The sequence below is a fragment of the Neophocaena asiaeorientalis genome, unplaced genomic scaffold, assembly GCF_003031525.2.
Source record: "Neophocaena asiaeorientalis asiaeorientalis breed wild unplaced genomic scaffold, Neophocaena_asiaeorientalis_V1.1 scaffold461, whole genome shotgun sequence".
Classification (NCBI taxonomy): Eukaryota; Metazoa; Chordata; class Mammalia; order Artiodactyla; family Phocoenidae; genus Neophocaena; species Neophocaena asiaeorientalis.
Window position 1 is genome coordinate 4131402 of NW_020173230.1, and position 19520 is coordinate 4150921.

The 19520-nt window shown below is 54.9% G+C and overlaps 1 protein-coding gene across 1 annotated transcript in view; it reads right to left on the minus strand.

Annotated features, from left to right (window-relative positions):
- The window catches only part of SRRM3 (serine/arginine repetitive matrix 3), a 31802-nt gene extending 17404 nt beyond the window's left edge, over positions 1-14398 (minus strand). Inside the window, 3 exon segments of the mRNA XM_024745286.1 lie at positions 3-65; positions 7960-8061; positions 14166-14398. Of these exon segments, the coding sequence (XP_024601054.1) occupies positions 3-65; positions 7960-8061; positions 14166-14398 (398 nt within the window).
- Between the last annotated feature and the right edge of the window lie 5122 nt (positions 14399-19520).

A 19520-nucleotide genomic window follows, 5' to 3' on the forward strand; every position in this document is an offset into this window, starting at 1 on the left:
CGTCGAAGGGCGCGTACTCCAGGTCCGGCTCGGTGCCCTCGATCAGCCGCGGGGTCTCCGCCACGCTGCCGGCGACAGGGACGCTCAGCACCCGCCACCGCGGCCCGGCCTTCCGGCGGCCCCTTTCTCCGCGCTGCGCACCGGGGCCTGGCCGGGCGGCAAGGTCGGAATGCGCCGGCACCGACCTTTAGAGGGTCAGGCGGGGATCTGGGGAACCCGACCGGGAGCCTCCGTTACAGGGCCCCAGCCTCAACGATGCAATATTTTGCAAAAGAGGAAAGAGTACGGAGCCCTCCCCCCTCACTTAGCCGTCCTCCTTCTAAGTTCTCACCCTCTGGGAGACCCCTCCTCCTTAGTGAGGCCCCTCCCCTCGCCGAGGCCCCTCCCGACACTGATTCTTTGTCCCTCAGTCTCATTCAATGCGCCCCAGTCCGCCCCACTGAGCCCTCTCTTCCCTCGTTGAGCCCCTTTCACTGATCCCTGCAGCCTTAACCCCAGCGTCCTATTCCAGAGGCCCCATCCCCTCCCCCGCTCCCCTTTTCCCTCACTGAGCCCCGCTTTCTCAGAGAGCCCCTTCCCCCTTTCTTAGCTGCCCCCTTTCTGATATCTGTCCGTCCTTAATCCCACGGTCCCTGAGCCCACTCCCCTGCCGGAGTGCCTCCTTCCAGCCCCTGCTGCATCTCTGAAATATTCATAGCCTCTCCTCGCCCTCCTCTCTGCAGCCTCCGGAGGCCTGGCGGCTCTGCTCCCACTGCCAGGCTGTCATCAATCACTGCCCAGTGGCGGTCGGCACAGGCCTCTGCACTCTGCCCGCCCCGATGCTCCCCATCCATCTTGCCGAGCTCTCCGCTTCACTCAGCGGGGACCGCGTCATCTTGTCCCAGCTACGGGCTTAGGAGCCCCCAGCCATCTTCTGCCACAGATGTTTGCTCCCTGCGGGCACTTGGAAGAGTGAAGATTTTCCCTGAAGGCCTCTGGGCTTAAGGCAAGAGCAGGAACTTTGAAGCTGCAGATGTGCCCTCATTATGTACTGTCCCTGAGTCGCTGTGTGACCCAGTGCCTGTCATGCCCCCTCTCTGAGCCTCTTCTCCAAGATGAGAATGCTAATTACGTTACAGCGGTGCTGGGACAGTTCACTGAGGTCCCAGATGCTGTGTAACTTTGTTTTTTATTGAACACGCCCGGAAATAACCCTCCAAAGGCCCAGCTCCAGGGTGATGCGCCCCCTCCATCTTCCATTTTTCATTCTGTGCTGGCTTAGACAGTGCCCCTCCCAGATGGAGGCTCAGCCCTGGTTTCACCGGGCTCATCTTTTTCCTGCCCAGAGCGAGGGAGGCCAGGGCTTGGATGGCAGAGCGTTAAGGATGTGACATAAGCTTTGGATTCACCCAGACAGGTGTGAATTCAGGCATGACCACGCTCACTGAGCCTCCAGCTCCTTATCTATACAACGAGGAAAAGAATATCCCAGCTTTGAGGAGAGGATTCAGTAAGATTCTGTGAAGCTCCTGACATGAGGCCTGGCCCGCGACCGTTGTCGTGCACACACGGTCACCATTGCTAGATGGAGGGACCTCTGTCACACACCAGCACTTCCTCTTCCAGGGAGAAAAGTGGTTTTGACACATGAAAGAGAAACAGAGCAAGGAAGGCAGATCACAGCTACAAGGTGAAAGGATTTTCAGGGACAAATCTGCAGCAGAGTACCCACTAAGCAGCTCTTGGAAGACTGAGTTTTGGATTTGAAAAAAAAAGAATGTAACCCATATCTGACAGGGTTGGCTAGCCTCGAGGCTCGTGTCAAGAATGTCATTGGGATCCCAAACACTATCCTGGCCCTGGCAGCCTAGAAGTCACACAGGTGTGATGGGAGGTGTTTCTGGGGTGATGGAGGCTCATGTCATTCCCCTGACCCTGCAGAGCCCGCACATCCCTTCATTCAAACCTCTCTGCTCTTCCCCGTGCTCCTCTTCCTGAAGCCAGTGGCCTCCTACTTCCCGTCCCTGAAATCTCCAACTCCTGGGCCTGTCCCAGGGCCCATTGCCCCCACACAGCCCTCAGCCCTACAAACGCCTGACACATAAATCACAGTCTTTAGCAAAACTGAAGGGCGCCACAAACATCGTGTGGGTGAGCCAGTGGGAGGAGGGAGCTTCCGTTTATCCTAACACAAAAATGACGAAGGTTATTTACAAACTAAAACAGCTCAGTTTGGGCCCTGCCTTCTGCAGGAATCCTTCCTTGCCTCCTAATATCCAAGGTGGGTTAGCCACTGAATATAGGCCCTCGCTGGGCCCTCCTCGTTCTGCTGGCTGCACCCCTAGAGACATCTTTCCTTTATACCTCTGTCCCAGGGACAGAGCTCCCTGCCCTCTGCCCCATCCTCCCTCCCTGGGACCTTATCATTTGACCTCTCTCACTTTCCAGTCCTTTCTGGGAGGTTGACCTTGTCTGCTGGGAGCACCGGAAGACAGGCGTGAGGAGATCCAGGCTCAGGGAGATGCACAAGGTTTCAGAACCTTCTGGTAGGACTTTTCCTGGCAGTTCCAGGGGTATAAATGGGCCTATGCTGAGGCCTCTCTTGCTGGTTTTGTGCAGCTGGTACCCTTATGTCCACTTTGCAGGCTCTCCCAGGGCTAGAACACTGGGTTCTCCTGTCCTGACCTTCCTGGCTGAGAACATCACTAATAAGAATGTTCTCTAATGTTTAGATGGCTCTCCACAGTTCAAATCCCACTCAGAACCAGTTCCTGATTTAGAGAAATTTGCACACCCCCACTTCAGAGATGAGAAAACTGAGGCCCAGAGAGGGAAAGGAACATGTCCTATTTTGGGGGACCTTTGATTAAGAATGTAAGTTCACCTATGCAGTTGGCTTTGAGAATTCATGAGCAAACAGGACGGCCCTCGACTCTGCTGGCTGGGCTTCCCTGCTGTGGATGTTAGCTCAGCTGTCCCCTCCCTGCTCTGTAGACACAGTTGTGGGTGTGTGCACTGAATTCTAGATTTGTTTAGCATTTCCTGCTCTTAAGTTCACGTTTGTTAGTTAGTTTACTCCTCACCACGACGGTGGAATAGGCAGGGGAGGTGTTCCTCCCCTGTGACAGAAGGAACGGAACCCCACAGAGCTGACCAAAGTAAGCCCAGCTGGAGTCCACTGCAGAGGGACCAAGGGCAAATCGAGGTTGAACCCAGCACCGCAGGGAACACCTGCTGGACAGGCTTCCCAGGAAGGGCTCCGACGACCTGGGAAGAGACTGCGAGTCACACGCTCTTCCCTCTGACAGCAGTGTCGCTAATTAACTGGTCCTGTTTCCCATTTGCCAGGAGCCTAATGGCCAATTGACAGATGAATGAATCCAGACAGAAGAGGAGGAGGGTTCCAGGCAAAGGGGCTGCCCTCTCCGTTCACTCACTCAGCCTGTGTGCCAGGCCTGCCCGGGGCCGGAGGGAGGGGGCAGGGGTGGCAGGAACAAGGGCCTCTCCTGTAGCTCCTCGTGGCACAGGGCAAAAATATGACAGGTGCATATGATACTAATCTAAGGCAGGTGTCGCGTGCTGTTCTGAACACTTTACATATATTTATCTCATTCAGTCATTTAATACTCAACAAGCCTCTGATGTGGGTATCATCACTGATATCCTCATAGCAAAAATGTGAGGCATGGAGAGGTCACACTATGTACAAAATCAGAGACATGGAAAAAAAAAAACGCCGGCATTCACTCATTGTTTTCGGAAGTAGCATAGGAATATTGTTTCCCAGAAACCCTCTCTCCCAAACGTTTTGTTACATTACATAACTATGAAAACAATTATTCTTTTTTGTAAAGCATCCGGAGTAAACTTGAATGGTTCTGTGCTCTTGCGAACCAAGATGCAATATAATCTGATGTCCATATATGGGAGGGGAGGGGCGCTACATAGTGATGAGAACAACTGTTCTTAAAGGTTGTCTATTAAAGGGAAACAAAGAACTGATAACAGACATCGAAGTAAAGAAAACATTGTATATATCCCAAAGAGGAGAAGATTTTACTTTTATCCCAGGAATAAAGTGGTTTTTAGAGGCAGCCTTGGATGATGGGGTATATTCGAACCCGTGCACAAGGGTGTTTCCGGCTGAGGGCCCAGGATGAGCAAAGGCGTGGAAGTGAGAACGTGCAGGACGTGGCTGCGAGCTGCCAGCAGGTCGGGCTGGCTACTGCGTGATACCGGGAGTGGGAAGCCAGGGTGGGTCTAGAGTGTGGAGAGCCTTGAGCGCCAGGCCAGGGAATCCAAGTATGATTGCCTGGAGGGTGGGGACCCACAGAAGTTTTCTGGGGGCAAACTAGGACTCCCCACATGAATCGGTTTCCAGACAAAAGCATGTCCTCTCTCAGTGTCTCTGGGACCACACTCTCCATCACTTCTCTGCCAGATTAGAGTGCCAGCTGCCCCACTGTTCCCCCTGTGGTTTTTACCCATCTGATCCATCTGCCAAAGGAGAAAGTCCCTAAACACCTGTCTGACCGCATCACACGTCTCAAGAGCCTTCCACCGGCTCCTACCATCTATGGGATCACACCCAGAACACGGCAGTGTGATGTTCTGGTGTCCAGTGTGGAGAGGAGACTGGAGGGGACTACTCCATGACCTCAGACTTCCAGCCTCCAGAACAGTGAAAAATAAGTTTCTGTTGTAGATCAAGGCACCCAGTTTACAGTACTGTGTTATCGCAGCCCGAGGTGCCTAAGACAGTGGTGGCGATCATCCAGTGGTGATGTGCGTCTGCTGTGTGCCAGCCACTAGTCCTCACGCTTACAGTCACTGTTTCAATTAATTTCCTCTACAGTCCTTTGAGGATGGTACTAATATCTGCATTTTATAAATAAAGAACTGAAGGCCCACAGAAATCAAGGACCTACCCAAGTCACACAGCTGGGGTGTGGTGGAGCTGGGATACAGAGCTCAGGGGGTTAGTATTGAACATAGAGGTTAAGACAGGTGGGGTGTCTGATGCCAGAGCACACACTCTCCCTCCGCTAGCCTGTACTCTGAACTGAGAACTGAAGACCTGGTCGGATGCCAGGTCCACAGGAAGGCATATGACCAATCTCTCGCTAGCCCTCTGTCACCTCTCTGCCTCTGGCCTTGGGTTCAGTACCACAAACAACTCTTCCCAGCCCGGGAGTAATCCAGGCCACCATCACTGCTGCAGTCACTGTTTGCAACGCTATTTTCATACCATTTTGGCTGCGTGAGCTAGAAGAAGGCTTCTGGTCTCAACCCTTCCCTGTGTAAAGGAGGAAACTGAGGCTTTGGGGGAGATTGGGCAAACCTCACTGTTTTAGGCACCAGGGATACAGCAGTAAACAAAACTGGTAACGAACTTGTCCTCAATGTCTTCTAATATTCTAGCAGGATCCCAGGACCCTGCCAAGTCTATATTCTCCTCTGCTTCCAGAGCAGGAGTCCTCCTTGACTGTCAAGTCTTCCTGACACTGCCTCTTCCGAGGAACCCTTCCTGACCGACCACCCTAGCCTGTCTCTCTTCCCCCACCAAACACGCACAGAGCTTGAGACTAAGTTGTTCAAGTGGCCACATTGTTTCTTCTTGTCCACGGCTGCCAGTAATTCCTGGTTTCAGGTTGGAGGTTTGTGTTTCCACCCAGGGAGCAGGGGCAGTCTTTCCCTCCCCCGACCCCTGCCTCCCTCATAGCACCAGCGCAGGGTTCGGCATACAGCACGGACCTTCAAGGACTTTCCTTCTGATGATGGACACCGCAACCTCTCCATGACATCCTTCCTAATGTGCCCCAGTTCTTAAATGCATCATTCATTCATTCATTCATTCCAGGAAAGAGAAGATCAGGACTTCTGGAAAAGACTTGGGAGTCATTCACTACCAGGGCAGCGTTCCAGCTGGGGGATGGATGAGATTCCCCAGGAAGAAGAGGGAAGGGAGACCTGGGGGAGAGACCTGAGGACATGACAGATCCTTGGGGGGAGACAACATCGGAGAAGTGGGCAGAAGTGAGGGAGGAGCAGAAGCCATCAGAGGGGTAGGAGGAAACTCACAAAGAACTGAATCTTGGAAGCCAGGGGGGAAAGCAGGTTTCCACTGGGGAAGTACAGTGGTGGCATGCACCAGAGAGAGGCCAGGCCTGCAGAGGAGCCTGGGCCATGCTAAGGAGGGCTCAGGCAGCCACGGCCCAAGCAGGTCACCGGAGTCATGGGGGCAAGAAGCCAGACCTCCATGGCTTAAGGAAGTGGAGACAACGTGTACCACGTGCTCTGCAGAAATGGGGTGGAAAAAGGAGAGACACGTGTGGGCTGGAAGCGGGAGGAGATAGCAGAATTGAGGAAGGACGGGGAGTAGATTAAGAAGGAGCCCAGGAGAGGGCAGGCAGGATGGCAGGTTTGGGCTGGAGGGGCGGTTATCGCTGGAAGGACCCAGAGAAGGCGGCAAAGGTAGATTCCGGACAAGGCCTCCCGCCCTCACACTGGACGGAAGAGGAAAGGGTGGCTGATTTTCCAGAGGAGCCCTGGGGGGATCTGGGGGGACACAGGTCAGAAAGGCAGGACCTGGTGGGTTTGGAGGTGGTGCGGACAGCAGCGGGAGCATCTGGTTGTCGGGAGGTTTGAGAAGGGAAGGGAGGGAGGGACTCGCCCTGCTGGGTGGTGGTGGGGACCTTCGGGCATCAGTGAGGTGGGCACAGCAGTTGTTGAGGGGTGCTGTGGGTTCTGGGAAGCTGGAGAGAAGGAGGTGGTGGTGGTATGACTTCTTCCCACCTCCGGGGAGGAGAGAGCAGGCCCGCTGAGCCAGGCTCCCCCAGATCACCCGCGAGCCCCCTACAAACCCGAGGCTGCCGTGACTCTGCTTCTTCTTTTTTCCTTTTTTCTTTTTGGCCGCGCCGTGCAGCACGTGGGATCTTAGTTCCCTGACCAGGGATCGAACCCGCGCCCCCTGCAGTGGGAGCGCGTTGTCCTAACCATTGGACCACCAGGGAAGTCCCCCTGACTCTGCTTATGTTCCTACTCAAGCCAGAGAGGTGAGGTTGAGTGGGGTTAGGAGGGGACACCCCAACCCGGGATCCCCCAGCAGTCCAGAATTTCTGCAGAAAGGGCTTCCCCGCTGCCCGTCGAGGTCCATCTACTCCTGGCATGCCGTTTGCCCTCAAGACAACGGCAACAGGAAAATCTCTCAGAAGGTGCTGTCATTTTATTTTTGTGCCATTAAAGGTGCACAGGGACTTAGGGACCCAGCAAGATGCTATCATCCAGCCATGCCTGGACACTTGCAGTCCCCGCCCTCCTATAGCAGCTGCTCCATTTCATATGGTTTTGAGTGGTTGACGGTTCTCCTGTAATCTGAGACAAAGTCTGCCTCCCTATAACTTCCCTGTTTGATCCAAAGCCCACCCGGGGGGCCACAGCACCTCAGTGCTCCTCCTGTCCTGTGACAGCTGCAGAGATGTGACCGCCACAGAGCCCATGTTCTCTGTACCCGATAAGCCTTTGGCTAAGCCAGCAATGGCATTGGTGCGTTAGTTCTTATTTTCCAGAGTCTGTGCTTGCTCTGGAGGCCACTTCATAGGTGGTAGTAGTTGGGGCAGAGGGACTAGCCTATCCGCCACTGACAACACGAGGGTGAGAACATTTCTCAAGTTCCTGATTCGCAGCCCAGGATTCCCTGAGCTGAGATCTGGGGTGCCTCCCCTACCGCTGGGCGATAGATAGAACCCAGGGCCCAGGGAGAGGGCCTCGGGGATGCCCGGGTGCCCAGCGGCTCCTGCTCGTGCCCCGGGCCAGGCCAGAGCTTCCAGTGGGCAAGACCCATGCCCTGTCCTCCTTCTCCTCTTTCTCCCCCCTCCAGCCCCGACCAACTTAGGGATCCCTGGGAAAGGCCCCTCTGGCCCCCAGCTGCCGCCTGAGCCTGCACTCTCCCTGTGCCCTGCCCACCCGGGCAGCACTCACATGTGGCCCCCAGGCCGGTCCTCCCTGGTGAGCATTCCCTCCTTCTCCATTAGCATCTGCCGGAAAGTCCTGACCTTCTGCCGGGTCTCCTCCTCTGAGTACCTGTGGGGCACAGGGAAGATGAGAACTGCTGTCTTGGGTTTGGTTTCCTCCCCACCTGCCCGCCCCCCAGCCCATCCCCCCAGCCCTCAGTCATGTGGGCACTTTCCAGCTTGCAACGACCTGTCCAAGGTCATACCACCACCAAGATTCTCAGTGCTGGGGAGGCTCAAGGCCTACCCGTTTTGCACCAACTCAGCCAACCAATCAACTAAACAAACAAACTACCAGCCAATCAAACACATAAACTACAGGAAATGTTGCTCCCAGAAGTGGGGAGACCCACCAGGGGAGACGGGGCCCTTCCTCCTGGCCCTCCCCCACCCCAGGGCAGGCCTCCCTCCCACGTCCAGGCTGCATTCACTCTCTGGAGACATTTTAGGGGACAAGTGAGACCCGTGGCCTTGACACATACATGGCCTTTTCTGCTTTCCTGCTTCAAGGACCTCTGATCCTCACAATAGCCTGGGGAGATCCTCAGCGCATCCCCGCCTCTGCAAGGTCTAGGCTGCCAGGTGGCTGGCCCAGGATCCCAGGGGTAGATCCATTGCTTCCCAGCTTGGGATGGGGGGTGGATGGAGTCTGGGCCTTGGATGGAAGCTCCCGACTTCTCAACTCCGCTCTCCCTCCCTCCCTGAGGCTAGGGACCAAAGCCCAGAATTATCTACCCCTCATCCTTGTTCCCACACCCTGGGCTTGGTTGTAACCTCTCTCACACCACCACTGTGACAGATGTCCATGCTGCTCCCGGGGTGGGGGGTTCTGTGCTCACCCAGCCCCCGGCCCTGTGCCCAGCACATGCAGCTGTCCAGTGGATGCTGCTGGTTGAGTCTTGGGGTCCCAGGCTCCCACCCTCTCCCCTTCCTGGGCTGCAGGTCATCGTCCTGGACAGAAAATGTGGTGACCAAATAGGAACCGAGGTCCCGTCTTCTTTGTCATCTGACCATCCACCCTCTGTGCACACAGCAGGCCCAGCCCGGCCCACTCAGCCTGTCCATGAAGATGGCACACTGCTCCCTCTCAGGGACCCCATCTCTTTTCTCCTTCCTTCCTCTCCTTCAGCAAGCATTTGGGATTGACCCTACCTTTTTGGAGAGCAATTTGGCAATTCTTTTCAAAAGGCTTAAAGAAAAATGAATACCGCTTTTGACTCATAAATTAACTTCCAGGTTTGCTCTGGGAAGTAACCGTGGCTAAGCACAAAGATGTGACTCAGGGAATGTTTACAGCAGGATGGATTCCCACCGCCCCCCCCACCAGGTTAGGTGTCAACGTTTGTGTTTGTGTTTCCATAGCAAACTGAGCTTCCCGGTTCCTGGCAGGTGGTTCGTGCGCTAGTCATCATCAGTCATCATCCGTTGACTCCTGCACTGGCCTGGGAGTTCCCTGAGGGCAGGGACCTTGTCTGTCTGAATTACGGTTGCCCTCAGCACCTGGCACCTTGCCTGCCACACGTGGCATCCGAAAATGTTTGATAAATGAGTAGATGGTGACGGAGAGGATTGAAGAGTTTGAAGGTGGAATTTTCATTTTGGAGAGATGGCTCTGGTGGCCATGTGGCTGGAGGAGAGGGAGGCCGGCCCTGGGCTACGGCAGGGGTTCAGTGGGGAGGTGCTGAGGTCAGAGCTAGAGAGTGGGCGTGAGGATGGAGGGGGAGAAGTGGACGAAATACCATCTGGTAGGGAGAATGGCTGGGACTCGGAACCGGTTGAATACGTCGGTAGGGGGGTTAGGAGAGGAACACTACCTACTTCTTAACCATGTGTCCCCTGACCCCCAGCTGGGGTGTCACCCTCTATAGGTTTGGGCACCTCTGCGACCCACTATAGGGAGGATTTTTTTTCACCATTTTAACCTTTTTTTTCTTTTCTTTTTTTTAATTGACCTATTGTTGATTTACAATGTTGTGTTTCAGGTGTACAGCAAAGTGATTCAGTTATATATACACATATATATATTCTAATTCTTTTTCAGCTTCTTCTCCCTTATAGGTTATTACAGAATATTGAGTAGAGCTCCCTGTGCTATACAGCAGGTCCTTCTTGGTTATCTATTTTATATAGAGTAGTGTGTATATGTTAATCCCAATCTCCTAATTTATCCCTCCCCATAGGGAGGATGGAGTCCAGCCTGGCAGGGGGAGGAGCCCGTCTCTTCCAACCCCCCACCATTTCCGCAGGAGTGTGTGTGTCTCAGGTCCTGCTGTGCTGACACCACTGACCCAGCTTCACCAGCCCTGGGCCTTGGCTTGTAAGTGTCCACCTTGGTCCCTGTTTAGCATTCAGCTGGAGGTCCCTAGGCCTTGCTTGCGGGGCAGGACAGAGCCCTCGGTCACCGGGCTCTGAAGGAGGGAATCCCTCCTGCTGTAAACATCCCTGAGTTACATCCTTGGTCCTTTTCTGAGCAGTGGAGGCTCAGAGGAACTGCTTCCATCTCACCTTCTCCTCAGGAGACCAGCTTGTCATTGTCACCAGCACAGAGAAAAACAGTACCGGCCCTTCAGCACTGCCGAGCCCCAAACTCAGAGACCCCTGGGAGGGAGACACCAGCTGGCTGGGCCATCGGCAGGGGGCCTGGGACCTGGCAGGGTCAGGAAGGAGGTGGACCGAGAGCCAGGCTGGGCCAGACCCCCAGCTGTGTGGGAGGGGCTTCAGGCCAGGGTCCAAGCCGCATGCCTGGGGATCTACAGAGCACGTGAAGGCTGGGAGGTGGGAGCGAAGCCCAGGATTTCATGAAGACCCGGAGCAGGACGTGTGCAGGGACTTAGGGCTCATCCCAGAGCCGGCAGGTGTAAGGCGAGCACCTGCTGTTGGGGGGCCGCTGTTGCTGGACTGAACTGACTCAGTAGGACCCCTCTATGTGCCGGGGTCTCTTGCTGGGAGAAGCTGGGACCCAGGGAGGACATCTGGTTATTGGGCGAAGTGGTCTCAAGTGTGACCACCACCTGGAGTCTCCTCTCCCCTCGCACCTCTCAGCTGAGGCCACAGGCATTACGAGGAGAGGCAGAAGAGCCAGGCCGTCCTGTTTTCAAATCCCAGCGCCCCCACGTTCTAGCTCTGTGACCTTGGACAAGTCCGCATACTTCTCTTAGCCTGAGCCTCTGTCTGTGAAGCGGGATAGTAACCTGCCTTTCAAGGCCGTCACAGGATTAAGGGAGATAATGCATATAAAGCACCTTGCGCAGTGCCTGGCACGTAGTAGGTGCTCCATAAATGGAGTTGATTGAGGATTATTTGTCCCAGAGCTGTGGGGACAAAGGGTCTAGTCGTCCCAGGCACCCTGCCTTTTTCTACCCTAGACCCCTCCCGGGTCAGCGTGGGCCCGGGTCAGGAATCACCTGGGCCTCTCCCCTCTGCTCTCCCAGGAGGCAAAGGCTGAGGAGAGGGAGGCTGGTATCCAAATCACCCACTCCCTGAGGATGTGGCAGCACCTGCCAACTTAAGGCCACGCAGGAGGCCTGGCTGGCTAAAAGTCAAGGGCTTGGACAGGGGAAGCGGGTAGGCAGGGCAAGGCTGCCTGTCTCAGCGCCGCAGCCTACTGGCTCCGCTGCTTCCCAAGCCGATCTGGCTCCCTCATTGCCGCTTCACTCTTTGGGAAGGATGTGCCACATTCATTTTTGCTTGGGGACTTCCTGGGTTGCCCTCTGGGGCTGGGGTGGGGGGAGGGGACAATGCATTTCTTTTTTTATTTGGCTGCGTCGGGTCTTCACTGCTGCTCGAGGGCTTTCTCCAGTTGCGGCGAGCTGGGGCTACTCTAAGTTGCAGTGCGTGGCTTCTCATTGCGGTGGCTTCTCTTGTTGCAGAGCACGGGCTCTAGGCGTGCGGGCTTCAGTAAACCTGGGCCCTCAGCAGTGAAAGCGTGGAGTCCTAACCATTGGACGGCCAAGGAATTCCCAGAACAACTCCCTATTTAACAGGCCAGTAGCTGTGACTTGCCCAAGGTCACAGGCCAGGGCTGGAAGCCCGGACTGCTGGGCTCCAGAGTGGCTGTGCCCTCTACCGACCGCGCAGCCGCTAAGAGATGGGGAGGGGAGGTGGAGGGTAACTTGAGAGCTAGCTTTGTGGGAGACTCCAGTCTAAGGACCACTTGGAGTGAGAGCTTGGGTGGGGGAAGGGCCCCTGACGGAACATTTGGAGGCCTGATAGGTGCTTCCTAGAGAAGCGTAAGTCCTTGATGCCAGGGGCCGGACACCAAGGACACGGCCAAATGCCGTCCCCCTCCACCGCTGCCCTCGTCGGATAATAAGCCTCCCAGTGCAGGGGGAGATCCAACCGTCGGGGTGGGGCTGTTGGGGAGGGAAGGCCCCTGAAAGGTTGGGGCTCTGTGAGGGGGAGGCCTTTCCGAAGGGGAAGGTTCAGTGAAGAGGAAGGGGCTTAGGAAGGGGGCGGGGCCCTGTGACGGAGAAGGGGCGGGGCTCTGGGAGGGGAAAGGTGTGTTTTCCTAGAATGAAGCACGGAAGGCTGCTTCTCTACTGTCCCAGTAATCCTGTTTCCCAGCTACTCCCACACTCCCTCCACTTCTCGAGTCTCCCAATTCAGCAGGAATTGCAGGTTTAATTAAGGTCTGAGACTTTCTCTGCAGAAGGATACTCCATTCCCCACCCGCTACTCCACCCTGTCCCTTGGGATCTCATTTCTTTGGCCACATCCACAGCTCATCAAACCTGTTTTCATTGCCAACTGGAAGCCTCCTTTCTGTCTGTCTTCAGCAGCCTTCCACCCATCCATCCCTCTCTGCAGGGACCCTCTGCACCCCCACCTGGTCCCCACCTGGCGGTGAACACCAAGTCCCCGTGCCCCTTTCTTTTCCTACAAGCGGCCCTGCGTGGCAGCCTTGGCCCTGCCTTCCTGAGGGCCTTGGGTGGTGGTGACTATCTTTGTCTGAGCCTCAGTGTCTTCTGGGCTCCAAAGGGACAGTGAGCCTTGTCTTGGCTGCCTCTTAGGGAGCCCAGGAGGCCTGGATGAACAGACAAAGATGTGGTTTGGAAGGACTGCTGTCCACAGGCTGTCTGTCCCCATGTGGCTCCAGGCCCTAATGCACTGGGCATTTCTGATTTCTCAGCTCACTGATAGTGCAAGCCTGATGGGCGGGCCCTGCTCCCCACTTTGACTCCCTCAACAGCCGGCCCAGTAGTTTCAAAGTACTCAGGGCAGATACAAAAGGGAGGCTTGGGAATACCAGCTTTCTTTGGAGCTGCACAGATGGGAATGGCTTTGTTCTCTGTTTCTTTGCCTCCAGCTCCACGTGTGAGGGCTGTCCTGTCTCCACTGGATTTTCAGGGGGAGGTCCCTAAATCCTTACTGATTAATGCGCAACCCCTCCTTCTCAGCCTGACGAACTCCTACACGTGCTTCAAGGCCCATTCAAATGTCTTCTCTCATAATCTCCCCTCTGAGCTCCTGAAGCACTTGACCCTCTCCTGTCCTGTCCTATAACCATGATTCTAATCTGTCTTATGGTGGAGTTGGTTGTTAACATGTTTGTTTCCCTTCTGAGATGGGGAAGGAATAGGGGCTGGAAGGGTGGTCTTTGAGGAAGTGACTCTGATTCGGCTCTGGGGTCCACCGTTGCCCAGAACAGTGCCTGGCACACTTGTGTGCCCCTGTGATTGGTTCTGAACTAGATAGGCTGAAACCTAAGCTTCCAGGGTGGGATTTCTTTGCTGAAACCACAGGCAGCCCTCACACATAGTAGGGGCCCACTGTGCTTTCTTGCCTGGCTGCAGCATCTGCTTGGTAGAGACCAGGCAGCTCGATCCACCCATTTTATAGAAGGGGAAACTGAGGCTTTGATTTATCATTGATGTTTACAGGCCTCTCTCCTGCACTGGGCTGGATATTTCTGGAAGGCATGGACTGTGTCTCCTTGGCTTCTGCGAATCTGAGCCCAGGTCAGAGCTTTACATAGAGCAGGAGTTCAAGACGGCTTATTGGTAGAATAAACTAATAAATGAATGAAAGTTCGGCTGGGCTTGCAATGGTTCAGATTCTGACCTTACAGGCTCCCGGGTCCCAACGCTGGCTCCGCCCCGGCGCCGCCCTTGGTTCCCTCCACGCCCCCAGTGCCCCGCCCCGTCCCCGCCCCGTCCCCGCCCCGTTCCCACTCACCCCTGCTCCTCCATCATCTCCTGCAGCTCCATGCACTTGAGCTCCACGCGCCGCTTGCGCTCGTGGTCCAGGATCTCGCGGTGCGCGCGCTTCACTAGGCCGGGCTCCGCGGCGCGCAGCTCCTCCTCCGCCCGCGGCCAGGCCCCCGACGAAGCGCCCGGCTGCGGAAATCCGTTCGCCGCGTCGGGCGGGGACGGCATGCTGGCGGCCCCGTTGTTCACTGTGGAGGACATGGTGGCTGCTCCCGGAGCTGCTGGCCTCGGCCCTGCGGGGTAGAAAGAGACACCCGGCGGGATGGTCACTTCTCGGGCACCTGCTAAGCTCCTCTCGGCGCGGGTTAATCCTGGAGATTTAAAGGACCACTCACGGCTCTAATCCGCTTCGCCTCATGCTGCAGAGCCGGGCTGGTGGCAGGTTTGCACCTTTGGGTCACACCCCAGGGCATGAGGGGGAATCGGACGGACACTGGGCTTTCCCCATCTGTAAGGTGGGTGGATTCAGGCCGGACTAGACGGGCTCTAAGTAACTTTCTCAAATCCAGGGACCTAGTACCACTCAGGACAACCCTCTCTGCCTTGTACCAATGCCTGGCCCCTGCCTGCCTGGCCCCTGCCAGCACGCCTGCTGGCAGCTCCCCAGGCAACCAAGTCGGTCTCTGGGGAAATTTGTTGGTTTTATTCTTGTTTTTCCTTCAGGCTCAGTTTAACACCCCCCTCTCACTCCCCAGTGCCCATTCTCCTGGCTCTGGCCCCTGGAGTCACAGACCACATGTGTTCCCCCCTCCCAGGCTGCTCTGGGACAGCCCTGCCGAGACGGGAAGATGGAACCTTCTCCAGGCTCAACTCCATTCCCACCTCAGATGCAGTTTTCAGTTCCCACTTGGATTTGGCTAACTTTTCCAAAGTCCATTCCAGGTAGGGGCCTGATTGAAGCCCACAGGACTGTCCCCTCCGTTGTTCTGGGAACACTGCTTCTGAGGATGTGACCAAAAGTGGCACTGACATTAACTCTCCAGGCAGCCACATCCTCCTGCCAGCTTGGGATGGGGTAGGAGGCAGTATGGCTTGGGAGGTGAGAAGCTGTGGCTTCATGCTAGACCCAAAGTAGAACATGTGCCTACGTGCACCCTGCGCACGTATAAGCGCGTGTGCGCGCACACACACACACACGCACACGCGCGCACACGCACACACACACGCACGCACACGCGCGCGCACACACACACACGCGCGCGCACACGCACACACACGCACACGCGCGCGCACACGCACACACACACGCGCGCACACGCACACACACACGCACGCACACGCACACACACACACCGAGGACTTATCTTAGCAGAGGGGAGGCACCTCCTGAGCTATTTCCATTTCCTTTCTCCAAGGCTCTGCTAGTTGCTAAGCAACAGGCAGGCCTCCTTCCCAGGGAGTGGGATGGGAGGGAGGGAAGGGGTGGAGGGAGGTGAGAAGAGAAGGAACTGGGCATGTCTGGACATCCCAGATGGGGCCCTCCTTCGGTACAACCCCCCTGCCCAAACACATACTCCCCTCACTGGCCTCAAAGTGCTGGGGGGTGAGGGGTGTTCAGAGCCATGGAGTCTGAAAGGCAGAGAAGAGAAGGGGACTGTGAGAGGAAAAAGGCTCTGAAGGGGACAGTGACAGGAGGTGACAGTGGTAATGAGAACACAAGCTCCTTTCATATGTCCATCCCCCCACATGTCTGAGTTCTAGGTCAGGCTTCTCTACTCCTTGTTTTGTGACCCTGACGATGTCACTGCTCCTGTGTGAGCCTTTGTTCCCGACCTGTGCCTGGGAGCGTCATCCAGATTCTTCAGAAGAGGAGGGCTCTCGGGGATTTACAGAGCAAAGCTGTTCTTCTAACTCTGCTTCCCATCTGTCCCCAGCCCAGCCCTGCACCCCAGCTCCACCAGGCCTTCTCCTAGGGTGCCCCACAGGCATCACCCACTCACCAAGCCCCACACAAAGCTCTGGGATCCCTGCTTGCTACCTGCCTTGGCTCCAGTGCATAGCTTACGGCCTCCAGCCAGGGACACGCATGGAGCTTGGAGAACCCCATTGTCCTGGCCCGCCACAGCTCACCAGCATCAAGTTTGGTCCCTCACTCCCTCTGCTCAACTTTGCTCACATTTATCCATCTCCTTCTCTCTCGTTACCGCCTCAGTTCAAGCCTCTCCCTCTGGTCCACTCTGGCCTCAGCATCCTGTCTGTCCCCCCCTCCCCGACCTCTTTCTGTTCATCTTCCATCAGCAACCTGGGAGATTGGTCCAGGAGCAAGTCAGCAAATCATGCCCTGATTAACAGCCTCTAGTGGCTTCCTGTCACTCTGGCTTCAAGTCGTGACATGGCCTGTGTACTGGACTAGCCGTCCCCTGCTGCTCCCACACAGATTCTCCAACCCTCTTGCATCCAGGCCTTTCCCCCTGCTGCTCCCTTTCCCTGGGATGCTCTGCACCTGACTCCTGCATGACCTCAAAATCACTGCTCACAGGCCTCCCCACTTTCTGGAAGCTCCCCCTCCCCGCTCTGGCTGGTGTGACCCTCCTGGAGCTCTAGCCACTCACTGTTTCACTGTGGGCACACAGGTCTGGCTCCCCCTGAGGACTGAGGGCAGTTTCGCCTCAACTCCTAGGGCCAGCAAAGTGCCTGAAACGTGTGGATCCCAGTGCCCCGGGGTAGAACAAGGAGGAGGCAAAAATGGAGGTGGGACAGAGGAATGCCGGGCAGTCCTTGATACAGCCTGCAAGACCCCTTTGCATTTTGCCTTAGGCTATCTTACAACTTCATCCCGTGCCACACCTCATCCTGTAGCCAACATCCAGCCCCTCAGCCTGGGTCATCTGTCCCCAAACGTGCTCTCACTCCTTTGTGCCTTTGCCCATGCGGTTCCCCTGTGCTGGAATTCCATTTCCTCTTCTGTCCACTTGGGGAACTGTGGCACAGCCTTCTGGGCCCAGCCCAAATGTCACCTCCTCTGGGAAGCCTTCCCTACTTTTGAGGAAGGATGAGTCATTCCCTCCTTGTGCCCCCACAGCTTTTGTCCTCATCTCTTTAGATACTGAGGCTCAATTTATTGTTTGCATCTGACCACTGTTCTAGCCCTTTGAGTGAAGGGGACCATCCATTCATTCTGGCTCCCCAGAGCCTACCCAGCACCTGGCAACTCAGGAGGTGCACTGAGGGTGTGGGGACAAAGTGCTTGGGTCCCAGTGAGAGCCCGTGGAGCCAGGTTCTGAGTAATGGTGCTCTGCATGCTTTCCCTCTGATGTGGGAGAGGCTCCCCAGCCTAGAACTTGGCCTGAGCTCCCAAGGGCAGGGGAGGGGAAGCTGGTGGGAGCAGTTCTGAATGCACTCAGGTCTCCAGACCCTGAGAAATCCTATCCCTGGCACTGGGAGAATGCCTGGGTAAGATGGCTAGGCTGCTGAAGGCAGTCTTTCAGGAGTGACTGAAGGAAAGGAGAGGAATGTGAAGACAGAGGGCAGATGCTGTCTGGATTTTCACTAGGACAGACGGTGGATTCTAGCAATTTCACCTGGTGATGGAGGGTGCCAGGCAGGAATCAGAGGCACGTTGTTGAAAGAATGACCCCTGAACCCCTAGAGGAGAGCCCAGGACCCTAAGAACAAGTCATTGCACACTGAGCCCACTTCTTTCCAAGTTAGGGTTGCTGGACCAGCAGACCAGGGAGTTAGTTACTACAGGCACCGAGTCTCTCTGTGGGGTATCTGATATTATCTATTACAGAATCCTTGTGAGATTTCATAAGAAGAAAGAGACATTGTGCTGGTGGGAACTAATATTCTGTACTGTTTTATTTGGTGGATAGATTAACCTATGCTCAAAGGGAGCTGATTAATGGGTCAATGTCACATTAGATGGGGGTATCTAGTGGAAGACCACAGGGCTCTGTCCTCACCCACATCTGATCCGATATGTTCACCACTGACTGGATGGAACTCTGATAACCTGATGATCAGATTCACTGAGTACGTCACTTGAGAAGGCTCATAAATTCAGGGTCAGAATCTGAAAGGATTCAACAGACTGAAAAGATGGAAGGAGTCTAAGAAGGTGAAGCGGGATAGTGAGAAATGCCACATCCTGAAGCTGGGTCCCAAATTAACTTTCTAAAATTGGAAGGAGGTAGCCATACTTTAGAAGCAGCATATTTAGGAAGGATTTATGGGTTTTCAGCGGTCACAGGCTCAATTTGAGTCAGTATCATGATGTGGCTGCCCAAAGTACATGCCATCTTAGGCTACATCAACAAAAACACATCTAGAATGGGGAGGTGACGATAAGAATATCCAAGCGGTCAGAATCCCAACCTTCGGATACTTGAAGGATTGTAGAGGATTTAGGCCAAACCTGGCTGAATCTGTTGGGAAGCTTGTTAGAAGTAGGTTGGGTTGGGCTTCCCTGGTGGCGCAGTGGTTAAGAATCCGCCTGCCAATGCAGGGGATACAGGTTCAAGCCCTGGTCCGGGAAGTATTCCCACATGCTGTGGAGCAACTAATCCCGTGAGCCACAACTACTGAGCCCATGTGCCACAACTACTGAAGCCCGCATGCCTACAGCCTGTGCTCCACAACAGGAGAAGCCACCGCAATGAGAAGCCTGTGCACCACAACGAAAGAGTAGCCCCCGCTCGCCGCAACTAGAGTAAAGCCCGCGCACGGCAACAAAGACCCAAAGCAGCCAAAAATAAATCAAATAAAATAAATAAGTAAATTTATTTAATAAAAGAGAAGTAGGTTGGGTCGCCAGATTTGGCAAATAAAAATACAGGATGCACAGTTAAATTAACTTGGATTTCATGAATTTCGTATTTGGGACATCCTTATACTAAAAGAAAATTATTCATTGTTTATCTGAAATTCAAATTAAACTGGGTGTCTTGTATTTTATATGTGATTCCTACCTAGACCTACTGAATCAAAATCTCTGGGGGTGTAATTGTCAGTGTTCCCGAGGTGATTCTGATATAGACCATCTGTGGACCAGCAATTGGGAGCCGGTTTTACAGCAGCCGTTCTCAAATCTTAATAGGCAGCAGAGTCACCTGGAGGGCTTGTTAAACCATAGATGACTGGTCCACCCCTGAAATCTCTGATTGGGTAGATCTGGGGTGGGCTCTGAGAATTTGCATTTCTAACGATGAGAATTTGCATTTCTAACAAGTTTCACCTGTGCTGGACCTTGACCCACACTGAAGGGAGCAAACCCCTAGCCAATCTGGGTGGTTCCAGAAGACAAAGCCAGGACTCCTGCCGAGAAGTCATCTTGAGTGGACTTCAGCTAAGTCCAAGGTAGGATTTTTTTCCCTAACAATCA